General features: G+C 36.7%; 1 protein-coding gene across 7 annotated transcripts in view; it reads right to left on the bottom strand.

Annotated features, from left to right (window-relative positions):
* SLC45A4 (solute carrier family 45 member 4) overlaps nucleotides 1-25,497 on the bottom strand; it is a 138,633-nt gene that overhangs the window by 40,342 nt on the left and 72,794 nt on the right. For 6 of the 7 annotated variants that reach the window (XM_072602947.1, XM_072602944.1, XM_072602950.1 and 3 more), the window contains one exon: nucleotides 21,356-21,987. The exons of the other annotated variant lie outside the window; for it this stretch is intronic. In XM_072602947.1, the coding sequence (XP_072459048.1) occupies nucleotides 21,356-21,599 (244 nt within the window). In that variant the 5' untranslated portion in view covers nucleotides 21,600-21,987. The remainder of the gene's footprint in view (nucleotides 1-21,355; nucleotides 21,988-25,497) is intronic. 7 annotated transcript variants of the gene reach the window in all.

Raw genomic sequence — 25,497 nt, 5'->3', positions numbered from 1 at the left:
TCAAAGAATATAAATATTCATGGTCAGTTTTTGAAGACATGCACTCAAGTTTGTTTTTGAGGCCTTTATGTTCTTTGCTGGTAAACATATGTTCCCATTTTCCAAAGTGAGGAGAGAGAAGATAGAGGGAGAATCTTGGGCCTGAGTGGTGTGGAAGGAATCTTCTCTCCTCCCCAATTTATAGTTCTTTCCATTTAAATCATACTTTAAAAATCTACTCTACTAAAAAACAAATTTAGACTGGGAGAAAAAAGAATGCCAGTTCCTGACTTGGAATATAGTACTCTTTCAAATGTTCCTTACTGCCACTCTAGTGAATTGTATTTTTACTACCTAGTTCACAGGGTTAAAGTGAGAAGCACATAAATAATGTGCCATTAAGTATATGAATGTCAGTTGCTATTACAGTATGGCTGTTATAATACAAGGGATTCATGCTTCAGGTCAAACTTCAGTTGGAACGAGATTGCCCCTCAAGTCCCTTCTGAATCTGACATTCTACTAATTCTATTCATCTTTTCCTAAGTCTTTAAGGTCAAAACACACAAAAATTTCACAAGATTTCACAAACAAGACATTTAATGGCTGATCATCTATCCCCTAATAAGTTTTTAAGGAATCCTGGAAAACATAGTAAGGAAACCTTTAGGGAGTCACCATTTCCTAAGAAGGATTTCACAACTTTGTGGCTTGAAAAACTCTAGTTTGTAATACTTCTTTTCCACTATAAAGGAGAAAGAAGACTACTGTAATGTGGGGCAAACCCTTCAAGGTGCTTCAATAAGCTACAAAAAGATAGGAAACTAGTTTGTTTCCATTTTTAGCTGTATACTTGTGTTGCCAACTGATACATTCATTTAAAACTCGTCAAGTGGCACAGTGACAACGAATTTGAAATCAGAGACTGTAGATTCAGATGCTGTCACAGATGTACAACAGTGAAAATGACTTCATTTGTTTCAGCCTTTCCTTTATCTACCCATTCGAACAGGATCACCCAGAGGAACAAATGATTGGAATTAAAATGCTTTGTAATTCTTAAGCCACTATGTATAGGTGCCAAACAGTAGTTTACTTATAAGACACTATTCTAATAGAATCCTCACCTGAATTTTGTTTGGGGTACCTTATCTTGACATAAGAAAGCAAGTCCTGCTGGATATGGTGGTAGATCTGAAATCATGAAAGCATGAGTTCAAATCCCACCACCACATGACCATGGCCAAAGCACTCAACCCTCTGAACCTCAATCTCACAGTTACAGAGGGTTTGCGACATTTTGTTGTTGTTGCTTTACTAATATCTTATTTAATAATTTGGTGACAGTGTTCATTAGGGATATCAGTGTTTTCTCTCTTTTAACTCTACTTGGCATCAAGCCCATATTTCAAAGATAGAAGAGAATTAGATAGGATCTTTCTTTTGGTATTCTTAGTTTGTGTAACATTGGAATTATTCTTTGAATATTTGATAGTATTGGCTCATAATTCAAATGCTCCTGGGGCATTTTTCTTTGAGGGTTCATTCAATTTGTTCAATTTAATATTCTTAGAAGAGGTTTTTTGAATCATTATCTTATTCTGTTAATCTGGACATTATGTTTTTGTAAATATTCATTCCATTCAAGATTTATTGGCATATAACTAGGGAAACCATTCCTAACAGTGTCCTTTATTTCTTCACTTTTTAATCAAATTACTCTTTTTCATTTTGATATTGGTAATTTGGAGGACAATGGGTGGGACACATAGGTAAGCTTTTTTCAAAACTCAGAGGTAAGCTTTTTTTTCTCTTTGTTCTAAGGGACTGCCCTCTAAGGAGAAGAATATATTTGTTACAGCTACTATTATTTTTATCAGTTAATTAGCATTTACTAAGCACAAATTTTTTTTTTAAAGCTATGGAAAATGCAGCTCCATTCCTCACTCTCCAGACTGGAGAGCTTCCTCACCTTCGAAGTACACTCTGCCCCTGGCCCTTCTCATGTGAAGTAACATTCCACCCCATAGCCCCTTCCTCTGACTGGTTCCTCCCAGAGCCTCTATTTTAAGACATGTTTCTACACCAGTCTTAATTCTTTTCCAAGCTCTACTTCTGTGTCTCCACCATCTCCCCATGCCTACATCAGAAATCTTTTCTCAATAAGTTGGTCCACTCAACAAGCATTTATTAAGCACTTTTGTGCCAGGTACTGTGGTAAGTGCTGAGGTTACAAAAAAAAACTGCTCCCCCACTCTGAAGTCTCTGCTGCGAAGGAATTCACAGTCTAAAGGCATGCAAATAACTATATACAGTATAGATTGAAGATAATCAATAGAGGGTAGGCACCAGCATTAAGAGAATCAGGAAAAGCTTCTAGAGAAGGTGGGATTTTAATTGACACTTGAAGGAAGTCAGGGATATCAGAAGACAGATGAAGAAGAAAAAATTTCAGGCATGAGGAGCAGCCAGTGATAATGCCAAGAGTTGGGAAATGGAGCATCTTGTTTGAAAAACAGCAGCTGAGGGGGTTAGATGAAGGTTGTTGGTAAAGTGTAGTAAGACTAGAAAGACAGGAAAGGAAGGGGCAAGGTTCTAAAGGGTTTTGAATAAGAAACAGAGAGATTTTAAATTTTACTGTGGAGTTTTACTGTGACATGGCCAAATCTGCACTTGAGGAGGATCAATGAGATACTTGAGTCAAACTGATAAACTAGCATGGGGAGAGAATTGAGGCACAGAGATCTGCCAGGAGGCTATTGCCCCTAATCAAGGCTTGAGGTGATAAGGACTTATACTAGAGAGGTGGCAGTGTCAGAGGAAAGAAGGGAGCCTATTCAAGAGTTGTTGTGAAGAAGTCAACAAGACTCAGCAATAGACTGCATTTGGGGGTGAGCAATGCTCCCCCCAAAATAGTTCTTTGCTACTAAAATGCAACACATTTTCCTAATGCATTAAAGAATTACAAAATGCTTTCTTCACAACTACCCTCTGAGGCATGAGAATTATTTCCACTTTAAAAGTAAGGGAACAAAAACTAAACTAAGCCAATTACTTGCCTAATATACTGTCTGCTAAACAGACAAGCAAGATTCAAGCAAGGTCTTCTGAAACTAAGTGCAAGTGTGCTGACCATTATACCACTTTCCAACACAGAGACTGAGAGGGCTAGAAGATCTCAGTTAGGATTCTTTACATTTTCTTTCTAAAGATTTATGTCCAATAGCAACGAGGTGTCCAGAAGGAGACCTGGGCATATGCCTTGGCTGTGTCACATTTTAGTCTTCTGACACTGACACGTCACTTTCTCTCTCACAGGATGACTGGGATCAACAAATAAAATATTGAAGTAAGCACTTTTCAATTCATCAAGTGTTATATAAGTGTACTTATTATTTTTTCCATTATGGTTAATGGTAAAAAAAAAAAGTTGCAAAGGTCAAAAGATATGGATTCTAATGTTAAGTTTTGTTAAATTTTTATATGACTCTTGGGCAAGTCATTTCTTCTCTCTAAGCCTCTGAGTTTTCCCCCACTCTTTATAAGAAAGATTGAGAGAGATGTTCCCTAAGGTCTCTTCCTTTTATTATTACTCACCTATTATTCTAATTAGCTTCAGCTATTTGCTGTAATTAAGTGATATCATGGGACTAGGGTGAACAGGCATGTCTGTTACGAATCCAGCTTGCCAGATGATATCTTTGGCTTAGGTAGCTGCCGGGTCTGGTTTTTCAAATCAGGAAACAAACCAAATGAATTGTCTTAAGCCCATTTGTAAAAAGCACCTTAGAAAATCACAGGCCTTCAGATGAATCAGAAATAGATTTTCACAGCCCTCAAATCCACATCTCACATTAGAGAATGGTACAACATTCTTAGAGAAGGGTGTGAAATACCAACACATAGGTTGTGCTTGACTTAAGCATAGGCTATAAATTGTCTGGAAAATAGAAATACTGTGGCTATAATCTGAATGCCTTCTGGACTAATGGACTTTTAGTATAACAAAGCAGTTTTAATAAAAGTTTTTCTAATCTTCACGGGAAGTCGCAAATTAAATGTTTCTACAAAGAAGCAGTTCCTCCTTCTCTCATTACATAATGCAGCAACTTCTTAGGAGAACATACTCTAAGGTTACTCATGAGTAATGAATACTTGGCATTAAAGACTGTGGAAAGAGTAATAGGCTCAAGACTTTCACTTGAACATTGTATGAAGATATATTTCTCAAAAAGACTCAAAAGTTTTAAAATTGTATTTGGCCCTAAGGCCATTTCCAAACAATAATAATTCTTGTAAATGATAAAGAGTGGAGAGAGTATTCATGAGCCACAGACAATAGTAACAATAATTGGCATTTACACCTTTCCTGGCACTATGTGGAGGTTGTATAATGACCCTTAGGCAAGCAGGGAACAGCTTCATTTACCAGGAGGAAAATTGTAGCCAAGAAGGTTAATGACCTGTCCAAGGTCACAAACCAGGAATACAAGAGAGAGGATTCAAACCTATGTTTTCTTGACTCCAGGTAAAGTGATTTTACTTCTCTGGGTTTATATGGTATAAAATGGAAAGAAAGCTGAAAGATCATGTAGTACTCCATCACTGTCCCAATGAAGAAAGGATGAGGCAAGAAGGGATCAGACTATAGATTCCTTCAGGTACCTTCCAACTTACATTCCATCACAAAACACATCGGAGACTCAGACTCAGATCTCCAGACTGCAAGTCAACAAGAATGAATAAAAAAAGCATTTGTTAATTAACAGGTGTTAACTTTGTGTCAGGGCACTGAGGACACACACACACAGGGCAGGTTGGCTGAGACTACAAACATATATAAAGGGTGGTGGATGGAGAAGGGTGAAATTACAGGATGGTGAATGGAGCCCTAGAACATGTAGAAAAAGAGCAGGAAACTTAAAATTCAAAAGACCTGGGTTCTAATTCAGAGCTCCAGAGATGAGCATAATCTATGCCCTACCTACTTCACAGCTTTACTGATAATGCTACCAATTAATGAATGTGAAAAGGTTTGTCACAGTACAACGTCATTTTAATGAAAACTATTATAATTAATAAACTTCCCTCAGCCTCTGGTGCCTTCTTTACTCTGGAACTTCCTCCCACTATCCTTGTTCCCTTCACGTATTGGTAAGTTCCTTCCAGGGCCTCTTTTGGAGGATATATCCAAGCTAGTCATTTCTCATTCACTTCCAGGTTGTGCTTGACCCTCAACTTCAACACTATCTCCTAGTCCAGGCAGCTCCCCAACCCCTTACCTCTTTTTTTGCTGCTTTTTATGTACTTCCCTCCACCATTAGAATGTAAGCTTCCTAAGGGCAGGGACTCTCTTTTTATTTGTACAGTCTTCCCTCAACATTCCAGGTTTATTATTTACAGGGTGAGGATTGATAAATAAATGGGAGTTTTTGGAGATTTGTGGCACACTGAAGAAAACAGTAAATGGCAGTGCTTATATAAAGAAAACAAAACAAAAAAATTTAGTAAGCCACATATAAATACTGTATAATTAATAGTAATTTATAGTTTATCATTTACCACCATAAGTATACACACACAAATCTAGCATAATGCTAAATTTTGTAAAAAGTTTCAGTGCACTAAAGGCTACACACTCTCTTTAGGAATGCCTCCTGTCTCTCCACCATCCAGCCTCAGTTACATGATTTTCTCTAGTGATGCAGTGATCTTTGTATCTTCCTGGAGGAGCCAGTGTTTTAAATCCTATTCTCTCTCATGTAGAAATTACAACTTTTTATGGGTATAGTTTAGTGTTTTACTTGTTTTGTATTAAATATGATCAGAATTATTAAAAATAAATGTCTGGGGTGGGGTCCACAGTTACTGGCAGTTTATCACATTTGTGGGGGATTTTATTTATTTATATCACTCATGCTTAGCACAAGACCCAAGTATATATTAAGTGCATAATAAATACTTGTCTGCGTCCCAATACACTCCAAATCCCCATTTGCAAAATTATCTAGTCCTACTTCAGAGTAAGTTGGGGAGTTAGATAGAACTGGGCCTAAAGTCAGGAGGACAAATATTCAGACACTGTTGGTTGGTTGGTTGTTGTCCTTCGTTCTCGAAGAGGACCAAAATGACATCACTATGATAATGGCAAGTTTCAATGTATCCAACTGTGGCTGATAAGACCAATATGAGCTTGGAATGCTCTATCACAGATTGGGCACAAATAGTCCATGTAAGCATCTGGGGTGGCTACTTTAAATATGCACATCCTGCATTTCCTTTGAGCTATTTCAATTCCACTTTGCTCATACAGCACAGCACCTTCTCTGATGTGGGCATGCCATGCTGAACAGTCCTGTGCCAGTGTCTTCCATGTCACACAATCAATTCCAAAGTTCTTGAGAGAGACCTTGAGAGTGTCCTTGTATCACTTCTTCTGACCACTACATGAAAACTTACCCTGTGTGAGTTCTCCATAAAATAGTCTTTTTGGCAAGTGTACATTTTGCACTCAAACAACGTGGTCAGCCCATCAGAGTTGTGCTCTCTGAAGCAGTTTGAATGCTTGGCAGTTTAGTTGAGTAACGATTTCACTGTCTGGTACCTTATCCTGCCAGTGACCTTCAGAATCTTCCTAAGACAATTCAAATGGAAGCGATTCAGTTTCCTGGCATGATGCTGGTAGACTATCCAAGATTCACAGCCATACAACAATGAGATCAGCACCACGGCTCTTTAGACCTCCAGTCTGGTAGTCAGTCTAACACCTCTTTTCTCCCATACTTTCCTTAGGAGCTTCCCACTGAGCTAGCTCTGGCAATGTGTGCATCAACCTTGTTGTCAAGGTGCACTTTCCTGGAAAGTACACTACCAAGGTAAGTGAACTTATCCACAGCATTCAAAACTTCCTTTGCTGTAACTGATGTTTCCACATATGGATGGTGTGGTGGTGGCTCATGGAGCACCTGTTTTTCCTTGGTGTTAATTATTAGGCCAAAATTAGCACAAGTACCTGTACCTGTATTACTCTGGGCAAGTCACTTAAACTTGTTTGCCTCAGTTTCTTCATCTGTAAAATGAGCTACAGAAGGAAAGGGCAAATCACTCTAGCACCTTTGCCAAGAAAAACCTAAACAGGGTCATGGAGAGTAGGGTTACAACTGAAAGATGCAGAGCAATTCTGGAAGCTACAGAGATAAAGGGGTAATTCAGTGACCTACAAATGGGCTAAAGTGAACTATCTAGGTTTTAAAAGGAATTGATTATAGAGTATGATCTGACCCAGGGGTGGGGAACCTCACACATTTGGCCCTCTAGGTCCTCAAAAGTGGCCCTATGATTGAATCCAAACTTCATAGAACAAATCCCTTAATAAAATATTTGCTGTTAAACAAGTTCCCCACCCCCAACCTGGTTTCATGGAAGGAAAGAGTTATCACAATCCACCCTGACCCCTCCCTATTCCTTATCCCCGACCCAACCTTCCACTTTCTCATAGGTACAAAGCAAGAGAGATGGGTTTTATCCCTGAGAGCGTAGAGGCTGTATTACCTAACTTTTAACATTCAATATTCTAAAGTTTCTTCCAGCTCTGACGTCAATTCCAAGATTCTATGAAAAATTAATATAAGCCATAATCAATTGAATGGGTCATATTCAAATTGATGTTCATCATGGAAAGAAAGAACATTCTACTGACCTATGTTTAAGAAGACTAAGGACCAAATTCTAGGATCCTATTATTTGGTTTCACAAAATGAATATGGATAGATATTAGGAGGTAAGTTCTATTTTACTGACTGGATAATTATTTCTCTAACCTTTGCATCACTTATAATATGGGGATAATAATACCTATCTCATATCCAGAGGGAATAGATAGATAGATAGACAGACATATATACATACACATATACACACACATAAGCACACTATAAACTGTGTAGTGCTAAAGAAATGTGTGCAAAGAGTACTGTTTTGTATCATAGTAGAAAACAAAAAAATTTTACTGTTGTAGGCATGCATGCATGCATTGTCTTTGATATATGAATATGACATACTATTCTACATTTTTTTTTACATTTTGTGGGAAACCAAGACCTAACAATCTAATTCATTAGTTAAATACCCATTTCAAAACTATTATTTTTTCCCCTTTTAATATAATTTTCTTTCCCTGTTGACTCCCTCTTAACACTAACTTTCCCTCCTCCAACACAAACACACACAATTTCCTGAGTCCAAAATGAGAACAATAAAATGGGGAAAAACTTCCCCCTTCCCAAGGGAAAAATATTATCTGGAAAAAATCCCAGAAGGATTTACAAATCTGAGAATGGCTGTTCCAATTCATGTTGGATGTGACTCACAGAGACTGAGTTTACTTACTGTTTCTATTCAAAAAGGAGTATTCTTAATCAGCCAGTGTTGCATAGCACTTCTCCCAAAAAACTTTTAAAAGTTTTACCTATGTTCTGGTCCAACTGATTACACATTTGAGACTGTATGTTGAATGAGTAAACCTGTTCCACAAAAGTGGCAAAAATAAGAAGTTATCTTCTCTTCTAGGAATTCTACAAAGATTATATGCAATTTATATTAAACAATGACTGGAGGCCTATATTGTACAAAGTCCTGGGGCTGGACCTTGGAAAGGAGGCAGAGATAGACAAGTGCCAATTCAAGCTCAACATACTCTGGGAGATGGAAGGCATAAACAGAAAATAACTAATGGCAATGACTTTACTGGTCAAACTATATAAGGTTCAAACCAAAACAATCACATTTTCCTGCAACACCACATACAGGTATACTATGGTTAACAAAAAAACAATGAAGTGTTATTTCTTCATGTTGATCCAAGATTTCATTAGCACTGTGGACTCTTAGTGTAGAAACCCCATCTAGTAATGCAGATCTGACACTTGTCTATAATTTGCCAGTCTTAGAAGGATGCTGGGAGCTAAAACATGAATTGATTTGATTATGCTTAAAGATGCACTAAGGCTTTTGGCTCAATATCTGTAACATAAAATACGGTCATTTAAGAATATTAAATTCATCGTAGTTCTTTGCCAAAGGTCACATATAGAACTGGAAAAGATTTAAAAGACTCCACAATCCAATTTGTACCTGAAGAATAATCTCCTCTATAACATATGATGACAAGGTATCATCTAATCTTGAAAATTTGCATGGAGAGGGAACCTTGCAAGTATGCACATTCCACTTTGGGATATCTCTAAAGAAAAAGGAAGTGTCTTCTTTCACTAAGCCTAAGTTTATCTTTGTGGACTTTTTGCTCCTAATTCTCTTAGGGTGGATGAAACCAAGCAGAAGAAGCATAGGCCTCCTTCCACATTCTTCACATACTTGAAGACCACTATTAGTCACCTGTGAATAGTCTCCTCTCTAGGCTAAACATCTCCAGGTTCCTTTAGTTAGTACTCATAGGAAACAATCTCTAATCTGATCAATCTAACATGACTCTGGCTGCCATTCTCTTTATTTTCTCAAGTAATAGATACATATAGTTCAACTATAATCCTAGTTATGAGGGTCTGAAATTTGACATTGGGGGGGGTTCATGGATAGAAAACTTAGGAATCTTTGTTCTTTATAATGGGTATGTCACAATGGAATAGCTTAATTAGAATTCTTACTCATTTATCTTATCTCCAAATGTGCTTCCTTTTGATATTCCTACATCTGTTATAGAAACTATCATCTAAGCCATATATGTCCATAAGGTAAACAATGTTCAAAGCACCTATTTTTAACGCTGCTTCTCATTCCCTATATCTAATCACCAAATCTTATCCATTCTATCTCAGCAATCACTCTCCCATTTCCCCTCTTTTTGCATTCCCATCATACCCCTCCTTTTCCAGGTCCTCATTAATATTTTCCCAGAATGATATAAGAGCCTTCTTCAAGGATATTCTTCATAGCACTATGGATTCGTCTTTCTAAAGCCCACTTTTAATTATGTCACTCCCTTGCTGAAAAAGCATAAGGAAAAAAGGGTTAAGTAAACTAGTCTGCCATTCAAAGGATGCAAATAAGTTCCACAGAACTATGTCTCTTAATCAAAGAAAAAGTGAGGTTATATGTTGGATAATGATGTAGGGAGGATTCCCTCTGGGGGTTGGACTCTAGACCTACTGAATTTAAAGCTGAGACTTTTAAAAATTATCTAGAATAGCTGGGTCATGTGAACAACAAGATGGAGAACCAAATCTTTCTTTGATCCTTACAACCTCTCAAAACCTTGCAATATAGAAATTATGCATCAAAGACAAAACAACTTCTGTTGTCTCACACACAGGAACTCCAAAGGTAGTAAATAAACTAACAACATCTACCTAAAGCTCATTCAGTGCCATGCTACCAGCACTGAGGCTGCACAAGCTATGATAAAAAAAACCTCACATCTTGGTCTCCATCCCTCTTTCCAGTTCCATGGAGAGTTACACTCCAAACTGCAGACAGCCAGCACCACAATAGAATTCTTTGTTTCAAAAGATCTCTGCAGGAGAGCAGAGGAACAGAGGGAAAATGACAGGACACATGTCTGGACTCAGAGAAATCCTCTCAAGTTGCAATATTACAAGACTGTACTCTGAACTGCAAGGCAATAGGGAGAAATAAAGGAAGAAAAAAAGACAAATTATGAAAGATCACAAGAGAAGAAAATGCAAAGATCTTGAAAATAATATGCAGGGAAAACATTTAACAACAGAAGGAAATATGGTCTCCAGACCTAGCAAATGTCAGGCCTTTGAAAATATTGAAACAAAGGAAAAACAACTCAACACTTGATGAGACAGAGGACTCTGGAAAGTGAAGAGAACATGGGGCCACAGCATGCTGTTCGAGTAGTTTAAAAGAAAAATGAAAATTATGAGAGCAAAATTTGTATCCTATACAGTAGAACTGGCAGAATAGAAAAAAACTTTAATCCAGGAGGGCAAGTCTCACCAAAGAAACAAAAGAGAGAACAACTAATTACAACTAGACTAAATGCAACTACACAGAAGTGAAAGATTAAAAGAAGAGAATAAAAAGCACTAGTTATTGTTCTGTATACAAGCAGACAAGATGCTGAGAGACAACTTAAGGATGATGTCTCCCAGAAAAGTCAAAACTGGAACACCATAAGGCAAGGCATAATAGAAGAAAAATGCCCAGAACTGATGAACTCAGGAAATAAAATAAGTAAAAGATTGCATAGATTACCTCTAAAAAAAGATTATCTAGCCTAACAATTTCATTAAGAGGAAAGCAGGGAGGAACAGCTAAGCTAGGTAGAGTATAGACAGAACACCAGGCCTGGAATCACAAAGACTTCCTAGTTGCATGACTCTGGGAAAGTCACTTCACCTGTCTGCCTACATTTTCTCTAGTGTTAAATGAGGATAATAAAATAGCACCTACTTTCCAAGGTTGTTATGAAGATAAAATAAATCATAATTCTAAGGCACACAGCACAGTGTCTGGCACATTTCAGTCATGTCCAACTCTTTGTGACCCCACTTGCGGTTTTCTAGGCAAAGATACCAGAAGGGTTTTCCATTTCTTTCTTCATCTCATTTTACAGATGAGGAAACTGGCAAACAGGGTTAAGTGACTAGCCCAGGGTCACAGCTAGTAAGTACCCTGATTTAAACTCAGGAAGACGAGTCTTCCTGACTCTAGGCCCATGCTTTATCCACTGTGCCATCTAGCTGCCCACATAGTCTGGTACATAGTAAATGTGCACTGTTTATAAGGTACAAATTAAGTGCTATGAATGTTAACTTATTATTAGCAGCAACTCTGAGGCAAGTAGTATGAATGTCATCCCCATTTTCCAGAGGAATATAAAGCTTAGCATTTAAATCACTTGGGGCAGTTGTCCTTCGTTCGTGAAGAGGATCAAAATTACATCACCATGTTAGGGGTCAAGGTACAGTGTGACAGTGTATCAGATTGTAGTTGACTAGACCAATACAAATTCAGAAAGCTCTACCACAGGCTGGGTACAAATATTTCACATGAATACTTGGGAGTAGAGATGCCTCAAATTTACACATCTCACCTAACTTTTGAGCTAATGCAATTCTGCTTCATTCACATAGTAGCACAGCACCTTCTTTGATGAAGGCACACCATGCTGGGAAATATTTTGCCATATCACTCAATTGATTACAAAGTTCTTCATAGAGACCTCAAGAGCATCCTTTATCACTTCTTTTGACCTCCATGCAAGTGCTTGTCTTGGGTAAAACAGTCTTTTAAGCAAACATATGTTTGGCATGTGAAAAACATGGCCAGCCCATCAGAGTTGTGCTTTCTGCAGTAGAGTTTGAATGACTGGCAGTTCTGCTTCAAGAAAAAGACTCCAGTGTCTGGTGCCTTATGTTGCCAAGTCATCTTCAGAATCTTCCTAAGACAATTCTAGTTTAAGTGATTCCATTTCCTGGCCTGTCACTAGTATACTGTTCAAGTTTTAAAGGCTCTTCAGTTGGGTAAGGAGCCTAATATCTCTTCTCTACCATGCTTTGTTTCAGGGGCCTCCCCAACACTGAACTAGCTCTGGAAATGCAGGCATCGATCTCATCATCTATGTGGAGATCCCTGGAAAGCATACTGACAAAGCATTCAAAATTTCTCCATTTGCTGCAACTGATTGTTCCATATATGGATGTTGTGGTATTGGCTGGTGGAGAACCTGTTTTCTTGGTGTTAAATGTTATTAGGACAAGCAGCAATTCACCCATACTTTGTTGCATCTCGGCCTCAGAGGCTGCACTGAGTGCACAATCACCTGCAAACAGAAAATCATGCACCAACAGTCCTACTTTATTCCTGGCTTACAGCCAGCCTTTGCAAGTTAAATAATTTACCATCAATGCAGTAACTGACCTTGAAGCCTTTTTGTCCTCATTTGTCCTCTGACAACATTGCTTAAAACTTTATGGTAAAAAGCATGGGAACACGTGACTTGTAAAGGAGCTTGTAGTTACAGAGTGACCTGGGAAGGACTATAATCCAGTTTTCTCTGTCACACTTCATCTGAGAGTCATCAGATTTTGAGCAGTCAAATCACAACACACAAATTCACACACACAATGACGTAATTATTTCTTATGAAAACTTTGCATGTCAGATATCACTCCAGTCACATGGTCAGAAAAGATCTTTTTATATCTCCAGCAGTCAGCTGAGACAATGTCCAAAACCCTAATCTGGACTTAAAAAATAAATTGTCATTTAAAGAAAAAGAGTGAAGTTTGTGCTCAAAGAGAACATAAAGACAGCAGTAAATTGTTCCACTGAGGGGCAATACTTGGATCTGAGCTGCAAGCTTTGTGACTTACTTTGAGTAAAACTTGATCTCCCTTTCCTCAGCTTCAGTTTTTTCATCTGTAATATAAGGTTATCGGACCACATGATCTGTAAGGCCCCTATTTTCTAGATCCTATGATTTTAAGGACAAATATCTGTTTTAAAATGATGAAACAACAATAAAAAAGCAAAGTCAGAATTAGAGAAGCAACAGAAAATGAGAAGTGAAAAAGCAAGATCATTTAAAATTTTCAGTGAAGTTAAAGCTTATGTGAGAACTAGAAAACGAGTTTTCAGACCCAGTGTGACAATCTTATGAAAAATTACTATTAGCATTTATTTTAAGAGATAAGGTCTCAGTTAAGCACCCAAAACGTGTGAATGGTTAAGAACCCAAATTTCAAGCCTTTCCTGATCCCTATTAGTAGTTCAAATCAGGCCTCAGAAACTTAAAAGCAGTGTGACCCTAGGTAAATTACTTAACCTATGGTCTGTTTCAGTTTGCTCATCTGTATTATGAGGAAAATAAATAGAACTTACTTCAAGGGTGGTTGTGAGGATTTGAGGATGCAATGAGGTAATATTTATATAGCACTTACAAATCTTAAATAAATGGTAGGAAAGGGGGAGGAAGAAAGGGATGAGTCCCCCTACAAATTCATATTATGTAGTATCAACTTGGCCCACATTGCAGCAAGGAAAACATTCTCCTCTTCCCTGATGCAATATCCTGCTTTCCACAGTTGTTACAGACCTCCTCTTTCCTCAGGCCAACTAAAGTATTCCCTTCACCCCTTCCATATCAGCCGAGGACCTTGCCTCATATTTTACCTTAAAAATTAAGGTCATTCCCAAGTAACTCATATGTGATTATTCTGACACTTGTCCCCTCTATCTCCCCTTTTTCATTCATCCTAGATGAACAGGTGGTATGTTAGTTGGCCAACAAGTACTGACTATGGATGAGGAACTGAGCTAAAGACATTAAGAAAAGGCAAAAACACAATTCTTACTGCCAAAGAGCTTATATTCTACTGTGGAAGATAGTATGATAACATCTTAGGTACACATAAGATATATAACAGGGGTAATGGGAGAAAATCTTAGAATGTAGCATTTGAGTTGAGTTTGGAAGGAATCCAGGCAAGTCAAAAAGCGGAGGTTATGAGAAAGGGAAGTCAAGGCATGGAAACTGCCAGTGAAAAGGATTAAGGTATGGTGTTGGAGGAAGAAAAAGGGCAATGCCACTAGATCATGTGGAGGTAGGAAGGGGCCAAACTGTGCTGCACTTTAAAAGCTAAGAGATTTTTCATTTGTTCTTAGAAGTTAAAAGGAATTATTAAGGTTTAGGTGGGTTGGATAACAGAAGGATGGACTGAAGCAAAGAGTCTTCCAGTCTGTCTGGAAACATCTTCCTTTCTCTGTTATAATGTCACTTAGTGATCTAAGAAACTTCTATGGGTTTAATTATTATATTATTTCTATACGGATAAATCCCAGATTCGTATTTCCAGTCCTTTTTTCTCTCCTGAACTTTAGTCCCATATCACCATTGAGTACTTGGAATTAATGGCCTTAAACTGTCACCTCAAACTCAACATTTCCAAAACAGAACCCTAAACCCTCTCTTCTCACTTTTTTCCCTGTCACGATACAGGGCAACAGGATCCTTCTAAGTCAGGAAGGTTGCTCAGCAGCAGTATCGAATCTCCTTTCTCACCCTACATATTCAAAATCTTGAATTACCAAATCATGCTGTTTCTATCTCCACAGCATCTTTTGCATACATCTATTTCTCTCTACTTACACAGTCACAAATTTACCAACTCCTCACCTAGACTGAGATAATAGCCTTCTAAAGTGACACCTTGCCTCAAATTGCTCACTGCTCCAATCCACTCTTCACTCAGCTGCTAAGGTGATTTTCTCAAGTGTTGTTCTGACCATGTCAGGCACACACCTGGCCCAACAAACTCCAGGAGCTCTGTATTACTACTCCAGGATCAAATGCAAAGTCCTCTTTATAGCTAAGGCAACAAGGTGGTACAGTGGATAGAAAATAGCTTAGAATCAGGAAGAATTAAGTTCAAATGCCTCTCACACTTACTGTGTGACACTAGGCAAGCTACTTACCCTATGTGCTTTAGTTTCTTCAACTGTAAAATGGGGACATTAATAGTACCTATCTCTCCCAGTGTTGCTGTGAGGATCAAATCAGATAACATTTGTAAAGTGCTTTGCACAATGGCCAAAACATAGGAGCTTAGTAAATGGTTATCTCTCACCTTCTTTTCCATTTGAAACTAAAAGCTCTTTGTAATTTGCCTCTCTTTCTTGTTTTCTTATATTTTACTCTCTACCACACAATCTACAATCAGGCCTCGTGACAGTGAGTCTGGCTGAATGTGGTGTCATTGGCTCTCTCCTCCATCTCTTAGTTTTTCTGGTTTCCTTCAATCCCACCTTTTGCAGGAGGATTTTCCAGGTCCACCCCCCACCCTGCTGCTAGTGTCATCTCTCAGAAGCCTTCCACATCTCTGAGTATCTATATGTACCTAATTACTAGTTTGTCTCCACTGAAATGTAATCTGCTTGATGGCAGGATTAGTTTTGTCGTTGAGTCCCCAGTCCTTAGCATAGTGACTGGCACTGTCTCCTCCAATTTATACTTGGACTGATGAAACAAAAGAAAAAGTCAGCCCAAGGAAAAGTTTATTCAGGTAACAAGTACATTCTCAGGCGAGCTTCAATGCAGTACAAGAAAAGTTACAAATTTCTACGGAATAATTATAGTAATTTAAAGATTCATACTTGCCTTGACAGAGAAATCAAGGCAGTTAAATAGAGGTTTAGAGAATGAGGAGCAAGGAAGGATTTAAATTACTATACTAGACAATACATGATATGTTTCAAAATTTCTCAATGAAAAGCATAACTCTCATTAAACAATTTCCAAATGGAATCTCAATGCTATAAATTATAATTTGTGGCAACAGAAAGATATTAAAAGTTTGCAGAAGAAGTGATAATGTCAGAGGTCAAACTGATTTCATTCCAAACTAGTTTGATCTGAATTGATGAAGCTTTCTATACTTAAAACTTAAATATTGCATATCCAATTATTTCTTTTTGCACTAGAAATTTATGACTTGCCATATAACTTGGCCAAGTGCGAATCTAAGTCTTCACTCTTGCTACTTGTCATCAGAACAAAGAAAATAGCATATTAAAAACATTTAAAATTTTTATTTTAGCCAACTAATTTTCCTTGTCTGTTTCCCTGGAAGGACTGTTATGAAGATCAAATAAAATCATGCAAAGTAAATCATCCAATAATGAGTAAATATTCATCTGGCATTGATCCCTTTTCTCCCCTCAGAAAGCTGACACCCTACTCCAGGTCCCCATCAGCAGCCTCATAAGCCAGAGGCTATGCCTCAAATCTCTGCCCATCTCAATCGACCCTATACATGGTCAAAGAAATTTTCATTACTCTTTTACTCACTTAACTCCATGGCTCCATGTTAGCTCTAGGATCAAACATAAACTCTTCTGTTGGGCATTTAAAGTCCTTCTGAATCTACCTTTCCAGAGTTTCCAGCCAATCTAATAGGGGGTGATGTAGTACCTCAGAGTTGTTTTGATTTGGTGACAAATATCTCTCCAAATGAGTTAATTAACAGTATCCACATAAGAGAAGGGGAGAAAAAACCCAAGACTTGCATATCCAAAAGAAATTTATTAGAGAGTATTCTTTAAAGATGACTGCAATGTGGTGCTGTGATTCTCCAAATCTGTATCCAGACAGGGACAGGGTAGAGGCAGCTTCTTCAAAAATGCCTTCTCACAACAACTGAACAATTGTGGTATATGAATGTAATGAAATATTATTGTAACATGATAATTTCAGAGAATCCTGGGTAGTAAGAACTAGCACAAAATTGTAGTGAGCAGAAAAGCAAAAAAACAATTTATACAAGGACAGACCTTTTAAAAAACATAAGAAACCTGATCAACAGCCAATCATGTCTCCAAAAGACCTATAAAATACCTCCTCACAGGGAAGTGATGAAGAAGGTACAGAGGCATGCATATTGATTGAAATGCATTTTGGAACTTGGTCTTTCTGTGAATTTCATTTTGCTTGACTACACTTACTTGTTGCAAACCCACACCTTTCCCTAACCCCATTCTTTCTCTATGTTTTTAATTAAAGATATGAGCAACAGTAATGCCAAGAAAAAAAGAGCCATTTTAACATTTAAATAAATGAAAGAGAACAGAAGTGAAGAAGAAAACTCAAGTAGGACAAGTTTTGAAAATAACAGAAACACACAAACGTATTTTTGAAAAAGCAAGGGTTAAAAATGAAGATTTACAGTTTCATATAGAATCCCTTTCTGTGTTTTGCTATGTCCATTGAGATGCTTTTTGCACGTTGTCAGTTCAGAATAAAAAAAATTTAATGGCATCTCAGCTTACATTTGTGAACAGGAAAAGTCCCATTTCTGACCAAATGTTGGATATGTTCTGTACTTTTGGGGCATTCTGGCATAGTAACTGGTGGGGAGCAGATCACAATCTATTACCTCTGCTTCGAGATCTATACTTTGACATCTTCAAGACCTGTAAATGGTCAGAGGGGCAGGAGAATATGGGAATGAAATATTTCTTCCTTTACTCAAGGCTGGCTACCTAAGAGAAATGTAAAATGTCCTATTTATGATCCCCATCAACATGGAGCTGTTTGGGCTGAGACTGACATTTATCCATGAACTTGTCTTTGAGTAAACAGGGGAGAAATTCTCACCAATTTCAGAGGTGAAAGTAAGAGGAAAAAAAAGTCGTTTGGGCATACACAAAGTAACCAATTCTAAATTGCCGAGCAAGAGAATGGCCTTCAGTGGTTCTCTCAGAGGGAGGACAATGGCCTTCAGTGGTTCTCTCAGAGTGAAGAGGTCAAAATGCTAACCCAGACTCTATGAGGGAGCACAGAATAAGCTTTCAATACATAAAGATTATAAATAAAGCCTTAATCATTAATATAGCTATATGTAAAATTTCATCAATCCATTTATATGGATATATCGACAGTACCTACAAATGTGAAATTCTAAGAATTATGCAAACATTTCCTAACATACATCATAAGAAAAGGTTAACAGAAATCACAAACCAGACAGTAATACAGCATAAACAGTTATATTTTAAGAAGCTCTTACCAACTATGACTTGATCAAAGTCACACAAGTAATTAACATTCTTGAGTTCAAACCCAGATTCTTGGATTCCAAATCTGGCACTTTTATGGGGAATATTTTGTTTCTAATAGATAGGACTATCTCACTAAGCTTTGGTATGGCCCTCTTAAAAATGCAGAAATTCTACTATGAGTACTTAAGTTCCTGTAATTTCAGGGCCTTTTTTCTTCCTACTAAACTCAAGAAGTACAAAGGGGATTTACTATTTAAGAAACTAACCCCATAGTTTTTTTTCCTCTAGATAAGGATAGCACTTTCAACCATCAGTCTTTTGGAACTGTCTTAGATCATTGTATTGCTGAGAAGAGCTAAGTCTATCACAGCTGATGATCACACAATGTTGTTGTTCTGGTTCACTTCACTCAACATCAGTTCATTTAAGTCTTCAGGCTTTTCTGAAGTTCATCTGCTCATTGTTTCTTATAGCACAACTGTATTCCATTACCATTCATACACCACAACTTGTTCAGCTATTCCCCAATTGATGGACATTCCCTCAAATTCCAACTCTTTGCTACCACAAAGAGAGCTGCTATAAATATTTTTGTACATGGGTCTTTTTTCATTTTTTATGATCTCTTTGAGATACAGACCTAGTGGTATTGCTGGATCAGAGAGTATGTGTACAGTTTTATAGCCCTTTGAGCATAGTTCCAAATTGCTTTCCATAATGGTTGGCAGTTCACCAACAATGCATTAGTGTTCCAATTTTCCCTCATCTTCTCCAACATTTATCCTTTTCCTTTTCTTTCATATTACCCAGTTGGACAGGTGTGAGGTGGTACTTCAGAGTTGTTTTAGATTTGCATTTCTCTAATGAATAGTGATTTAGAGCATTTTCTCATATGACTATAGAAGCTTTAATTTCTTAATCTAAAAACTGCCTGTTCATATCCTCTGACCATTTATCAAATGGGGAATGACTTGTATTCTTATAAATTTGACTCAGTTCTCTCTATTTTAGAAATCGAGGTCTTTATCAGAAATACTGGCAGTAAAAATTGTTTCTCAGTTTTCTGCTTCCCTTCAATATTGGGTGCACTGGCTTTGTTTGTGCAAAAGCTTTTCAATTTAATGTTTAACTTAGTATTATCAATTTTATATTCGTATTTACTTTATCAATTTAACATTATCAAAATTATCCATTTGGTATTTCATATTATTCTCTCTCTCTTCTTTGGTCATAAATTATTCCCCTCTCCATAGATCTAACAAGGTAAACTATTCCTTGCTCTCCTAATCTACTTATGGTATCACCCTTTATGACTAAATCATGTACCCATTTAGACCTTATCTTGGTATAGGGTGTGAGATGTTGTTCTATGCCTAGTTTCAGCCATACTATTTTCCAGTTTTTCCAGCAGCTTTTGTCAAATGATGAGTTTTCATCCCAGAATCTAGTCTTTGGATTCATCAAATAGTAGATTATTAGTCATTGATTACTGTGTCTTGTACACCTAACCTATTCCACTAATATACCATTCTACTATGGAGTTTACAATGCAGATCAAAACATACTATTTTCTCTCTTTTATCTTTGTTTTTTTTTCTTCTCATGGGAGTTTCCCCTTTTGTTCTGATTCTTCTTTCACAACATGACTAATGTGGAAACATGTTTAATATGATTGTACATGAATGACCTGTATCAGATTGCTTACCATCTTGGGGAGGGGAAAGGGAAGGAAGAGAGGGAGGAAAAAATTTGGAACTCAGAATCTTATAAAAGTGAATGCTGAAAACTATCTTTACATGTAATTGGGAAAAATAAAATGCTATTAATTGGGGGAAAAATGAAGTGGGGAAAAAGGGTAAAAAAAATAAATAAAAACTAACCACTCAGATACCAGCCTTAGGTATGGGTGAGGGGAAAATTAAACTAGTAAACCAGATTCTTTTTGGAACTTAAGTCATTCTCTGGTAGTAAAATGAGGATTAGTGCATTAAATTACATTATATTTTTCAAGTTACCATACTGTAACTTGATATATATGTATGATATATGATGTATATGATGTATATATGATATATGTATATATGATATATGATGTATATCATATGATATATACTGTATATCATAATCTATCTGGCCACTGCTGTTATTTTTCTAGTTCATTTCAGTTCTCCAAACATCAGTTTTCACATATAAGATATGAAAAAAGTTTAAACATCTGCCCCATCTGCCCTTTGCAAACATTACAGCTCTACAGAAATGTGACTATTTCACAGGAATGATGTAAGGCCCAAATAAGTCTGTTTATGTGCAAGTAAGTGCTTTAAAGATTGATTTAAGCTGGAAAAATGTAAAGGCTAATTTTTCTTGATGGAGCACTCTCATTCACATTGCTAAATTCAACTTAACTATGCCATGGGATTTAGGAAAATATAGATTACCTCCTAATGTCAATTACATTTAAATAATGATCCAGTTCTGAAGTTCTATGACTATGGCCTATCACTTTCCATTTTGCCACTGTTGGTTTGTAATGTTACTGTCTCTGAGTCATACTACAAAATGAGCTCAGTGTGAAGTCATGTTCAGTGACCTGCCCAGAGTTTAAAATACAAGGGGATGGGTAAAGGAGTGTATTTAACACAGATAAGCCCATGTGATACAATGCAAGGGCCTTGATTTAGGCATTTTAACCTTAAAACCTTAATACGCCTTTTGCTACTGATTAAATGAACAGAGTAACTTACAAGACTTGTTACTCCCCTAATAAAATCACTATTTAAATTTCATTTACATCATGTTTATAATTATACACACAGGGACAGACAACACTTACCAATTTGCAACAATATCGGTGTGACCCAAGCCGTTTCCATGGCATAACAGAATTCCCTGCCAAACATTACTGCCCCATGCATCACCCAAAGGCGAACTGGTATGCGGTCTATGGATCCTTCACTAACTGTCTCATCATGGTTTTCACTCTCCTTATTTTCAGATTTCTGAAGGTCTGGGGCTGGTGCAGTGAGCTCTTGGACTTGCATAGACTCCGAGTCGGCATTCTGAGGAGCCATTTTCATTACCACCCAAATATATATTTTTATTCTATCTATATAAATAATACTATCATATATCTTTAATGATAAATTAAGGTGTCTTCTTTTTCAGCTTCTGTTGCGTTCCTCATGCAGGTTAACACATTCCTCGTTGTACAAATAGGTATCTCACAACTTCTCACCTATGTCTGAGATGTGCAGCAAAACAGAATGGTATTTGGTAGGGCTTTAAACATATGGCTTGCTGGTTTACTGTGAATTAGAGTTAAAAATCCATAATTGCCATTCAGTTAATACCAGTTTCATCATTATTATTGAAGATGTGCTGAAATTATTTTTCTTGCTACAGACAGATGGAAAGGTATCACAAAAAGGCGGTCCACTGTTAATCCCCATCGAGTGACTGATTAATCTGCAAAAAAGGGGAAAAAAATAACCAGAACAAGGTAGTCAGTGAGAAAGGCAATAGCTAGAATGGCCTATGTGGCTCTTCAATGAACTCTGCTTTCAGGAAACTCTCTTTGCCCCAATTCCTAGCTGGCTAAAATGTCCAAAGAATTGATCTTTAGGTCCTTAAAAAGCTATCTGGTGAAGGTCTTCTGGCCATCAAGAACTCTCTATGGAGAGAACAACAAACATTTACAAGAAGTACATTTTCTTAACACAAAGAGAGCATGGCACAGTGGCAAAAAAAAAAAAAATACAGAATTGAGCCTTAGGTTCAAATTCTGCCCTGCTACTTTCTAACTATGTGACCTTGGCAAGTCACCTCACTTCTCTGGGCCTCCGATTCCTCAAAATATTAAGGTTGGACTGGATCTCTAGGGTCCTTTTCCCATTTTAAATTCTGAGGTCTTACGCTGGGAGTAATGAACGAAGGAAAATGGAAAACAAAAAGGAAGAATGGAAGAGAAGAAATAACATGCTGAGGGTGTGTTCCTTCGATCTCTTTTCTCCAAACAAGCATTATACCATACAAACATATTCATCTAATTTAAGTGGAAAGCAGAACCTTTCAATAGCCCAACAATATTGGGGGAAAAATTGCTCTTCCATGGTGGAATAAATAAAACCAAGTCCAAATAAAACCTACCCAAGTAGCCAGTAGGTAGGTTCTCTGCTATGCCAACCTCAAAATTGCATAGTTGCAATTCCTTCTAAAATGAATATATAAAAATGTCCACTTAATGGCCAAGCATTCCATACTTTGTAGAAATAATTTTTATTACAAAAAAATCTTAAGATAAGAATAAAATTAAAATAAGAATTCTTAAAGATTAAAGAATTCTTAAAATAAAAATTAAACCTTGATTAAGTGAATGAAAACTAACTAGAATTCTTCCCCCAACCCTTAGCCTCCAACTTACTCTGCATTTAGGAGGAAGAAGCAAATCTGCTTCCTAACAAGAAGATAACACATTCTCACATATTCCCAGTACAGCTTAGCCCCCCTCCTTTTCAGGTCCCTGGACTTGTAGTTAAGTCAGAAAACCAGGGTACACATCTCTGGCTATGCTACTTACTACCTGTGTGCCCTTAAACAAGTCACTTACCTTTCCTTCTACAAATCCCTTCCAGCTCTGAACCTATGAAAACCCTTTGAGGGTATATATGGCCCATGGTTAATACACACATGTATATATGTATACACAGAATGATAACCATATGGTTATGCTAACAACAGTCTTTAGGAATGATAAGACTCTGGCTCAAAGGAAAATTAGATGATTATTAGTACAAGCTTAGGAAGAAAGAGTGTCAAAAGTTGTGTTTTTTTCCCTCAATAAAGCGAAAAATTCTAGTTAACCAAAACCACATTCACATCCATTCCAGTTAACTGAGGTTCTACTGTGCTAGTCACAGAAATGGAAGAAGTCATATATACCACCTAATTCATATATTTTCTATAAAGAATACATAAAAACTATGTAAACAAATCTTTCAAATAAAATTTCAAAACAAATCTTTTTCAGTCATATCCTCTAAGTCAGTTAAAGCTTCATTCAGTTAGGATAAGGATACCACTAAACTACAAATTCCTAGAGAAGGCCAAAAAATACTTAGAAATATAATTTTATACTTTGGATTACGAATCACTATACTAAAAGGACCCTTTATATCAGGATGAAGTTTAACTTACTTCTTCTTATTTGGCTCAACTATTCTCAAAACATTCTTGGTCCTATTATGTCTCCCAAATTTTATATGTCTATCACTTTCCCTACACTACAAAATGTCTAATATATATTTTTTAAGCCAGGCAGCTGAGTGGCAAAGTGGATAGAATGCTTGAGTCAGGAAGAGCTCTTCCTGAGTTCAAATCTGGCCTGAAATGCTTACTAGTAAGTCAGTTAACCCTGTCTGCCTCAGTTTCTTATCTGTAAAATGAACAGGAGAAGGAAATGGTAAAGCACTCCAATAGCTTTGCCAAGAAAATCCCAAATGGGATTGGCAAAGGGTTGGGCAGGACTGAAAAAGTGACTGAACAATAACAAATTTTTTAAGCCAGACTTCCATTCATATCTCAAACAAAACTGATATTTCTTACTCTTTTCATACTTGAATCATTCATATCTTAAAATAAAACTTAAGAATTTATCTGTATGTCACACTCCTAAGAAAATTCAATAGTAATATGAAAATTATGAGTGTAAAAGAAAATCTGCTCATTATTAGAAAAAAAGCCTACTATCAACCCATCCACCAAATAAAATGAATGAACTATTTGCAGTGATAAACAGATCAACTACAGTCTTGTCTGCACTATAAAATGGTAAAAAAAGTTTTCTAAGAGATTATAGGGATTTAATGAACAAATAAATAAATTCTGTTTCAAAAAGGTTCTATCTTCTTCTTCCCCATCTACGGAAAACTGAGCCACTGAAGCTGCTGCTTACCAGCTTAACTGCTCTAGGCAGCACTCCTTGATTATAAATACATCCGAATGACACTGGTTATGAAATCAGCAGGAATGAGATTTTTTTTCTAAAAGTTTTAAAGTTCCCTAACCCTTGCACATTACACTTGGAATCTATCAGATGGCAGAATATGAAAAGTCTCTCAGATTTCCTTACTGAACAGCTTTATAATTATTAACAACTTATTTAGATGCTACATTTTCAACAAGATTTCTCAATGAAATTCTTCTACATGTGAACAATTTACATTTCTTTATCACAATATGACCATTTGCCCCCTAATTCTGATGTAGAGTTGAAAAAGATGTACTAGTTTAGTAAGTTCCCTGTAAGAGAAGATTATCTGCACAAAGATGATACTGATCTGGCAAGATACCTAAGCAGTATTCCTAGTCAAGGACAACCTTTTATAGTACTAAAATTTTTAGTTCTTAACTATATGTCTAATTTTCCACTTCATTTCTGAGGTTTTCCCTTCTATATGTGAATTCAGAGAACCAGGGATTACATATAAACACTTCTTACTTATAAGCACATGGTTATATTTCACATGTTATATTTCATAACAGCTTAATGTAAAAAGAAAAAGGCAGAAGATATGGGGTCACTCCCCAAAAAAAGCCTTTCAGAACTTGTGCTTTCCAATCATGTTAGAAACACTAAAAGAACTTTTAGATATAAATCCAGTATTATTAATCTGAACAAAAAGGAACTACTATGATGAAAGGTTCAGAATTTTGAAGAAAATGAAAATGTTAAAATATTTTATATTTCATTTTGACTCCAATTTGTTCCTTTTTAACATCTTTTTCAGATTTCAAAGATTGACATTTTCTTCAATAAAAATTATTGAAATTTAACACACTACTTGATTATCATTCAAATACATTTTATCAAGGAACACATGAAATTTCTCATTCATTTTATAGCGTTTACCACTTAGGTGATCTGAGCTCTTCTAAGGCAAGTAAACCAATAAAAAATGGGGACACGGTTCCTTCAAT

Source organism: Notamacropus eugenii, chromosome 4, assembly GCF_028372415.1.
Source record: "Notamacropus eugenii isolate mMacEug1 chromosome 4, mMacEug1.pri_v2, whole genome shotgun sequence".
NCBI classification, from domain to species: domain Eukaryota; kingdom Metazoa; phylum Chordata; class Mammalia; order Diprotodontia; family Macropodidae; genus Notamacropus; species Notamacropus eugenii.
This window is presented reverse-complemented; position numbering and strand designations above follow the sequence as displayed.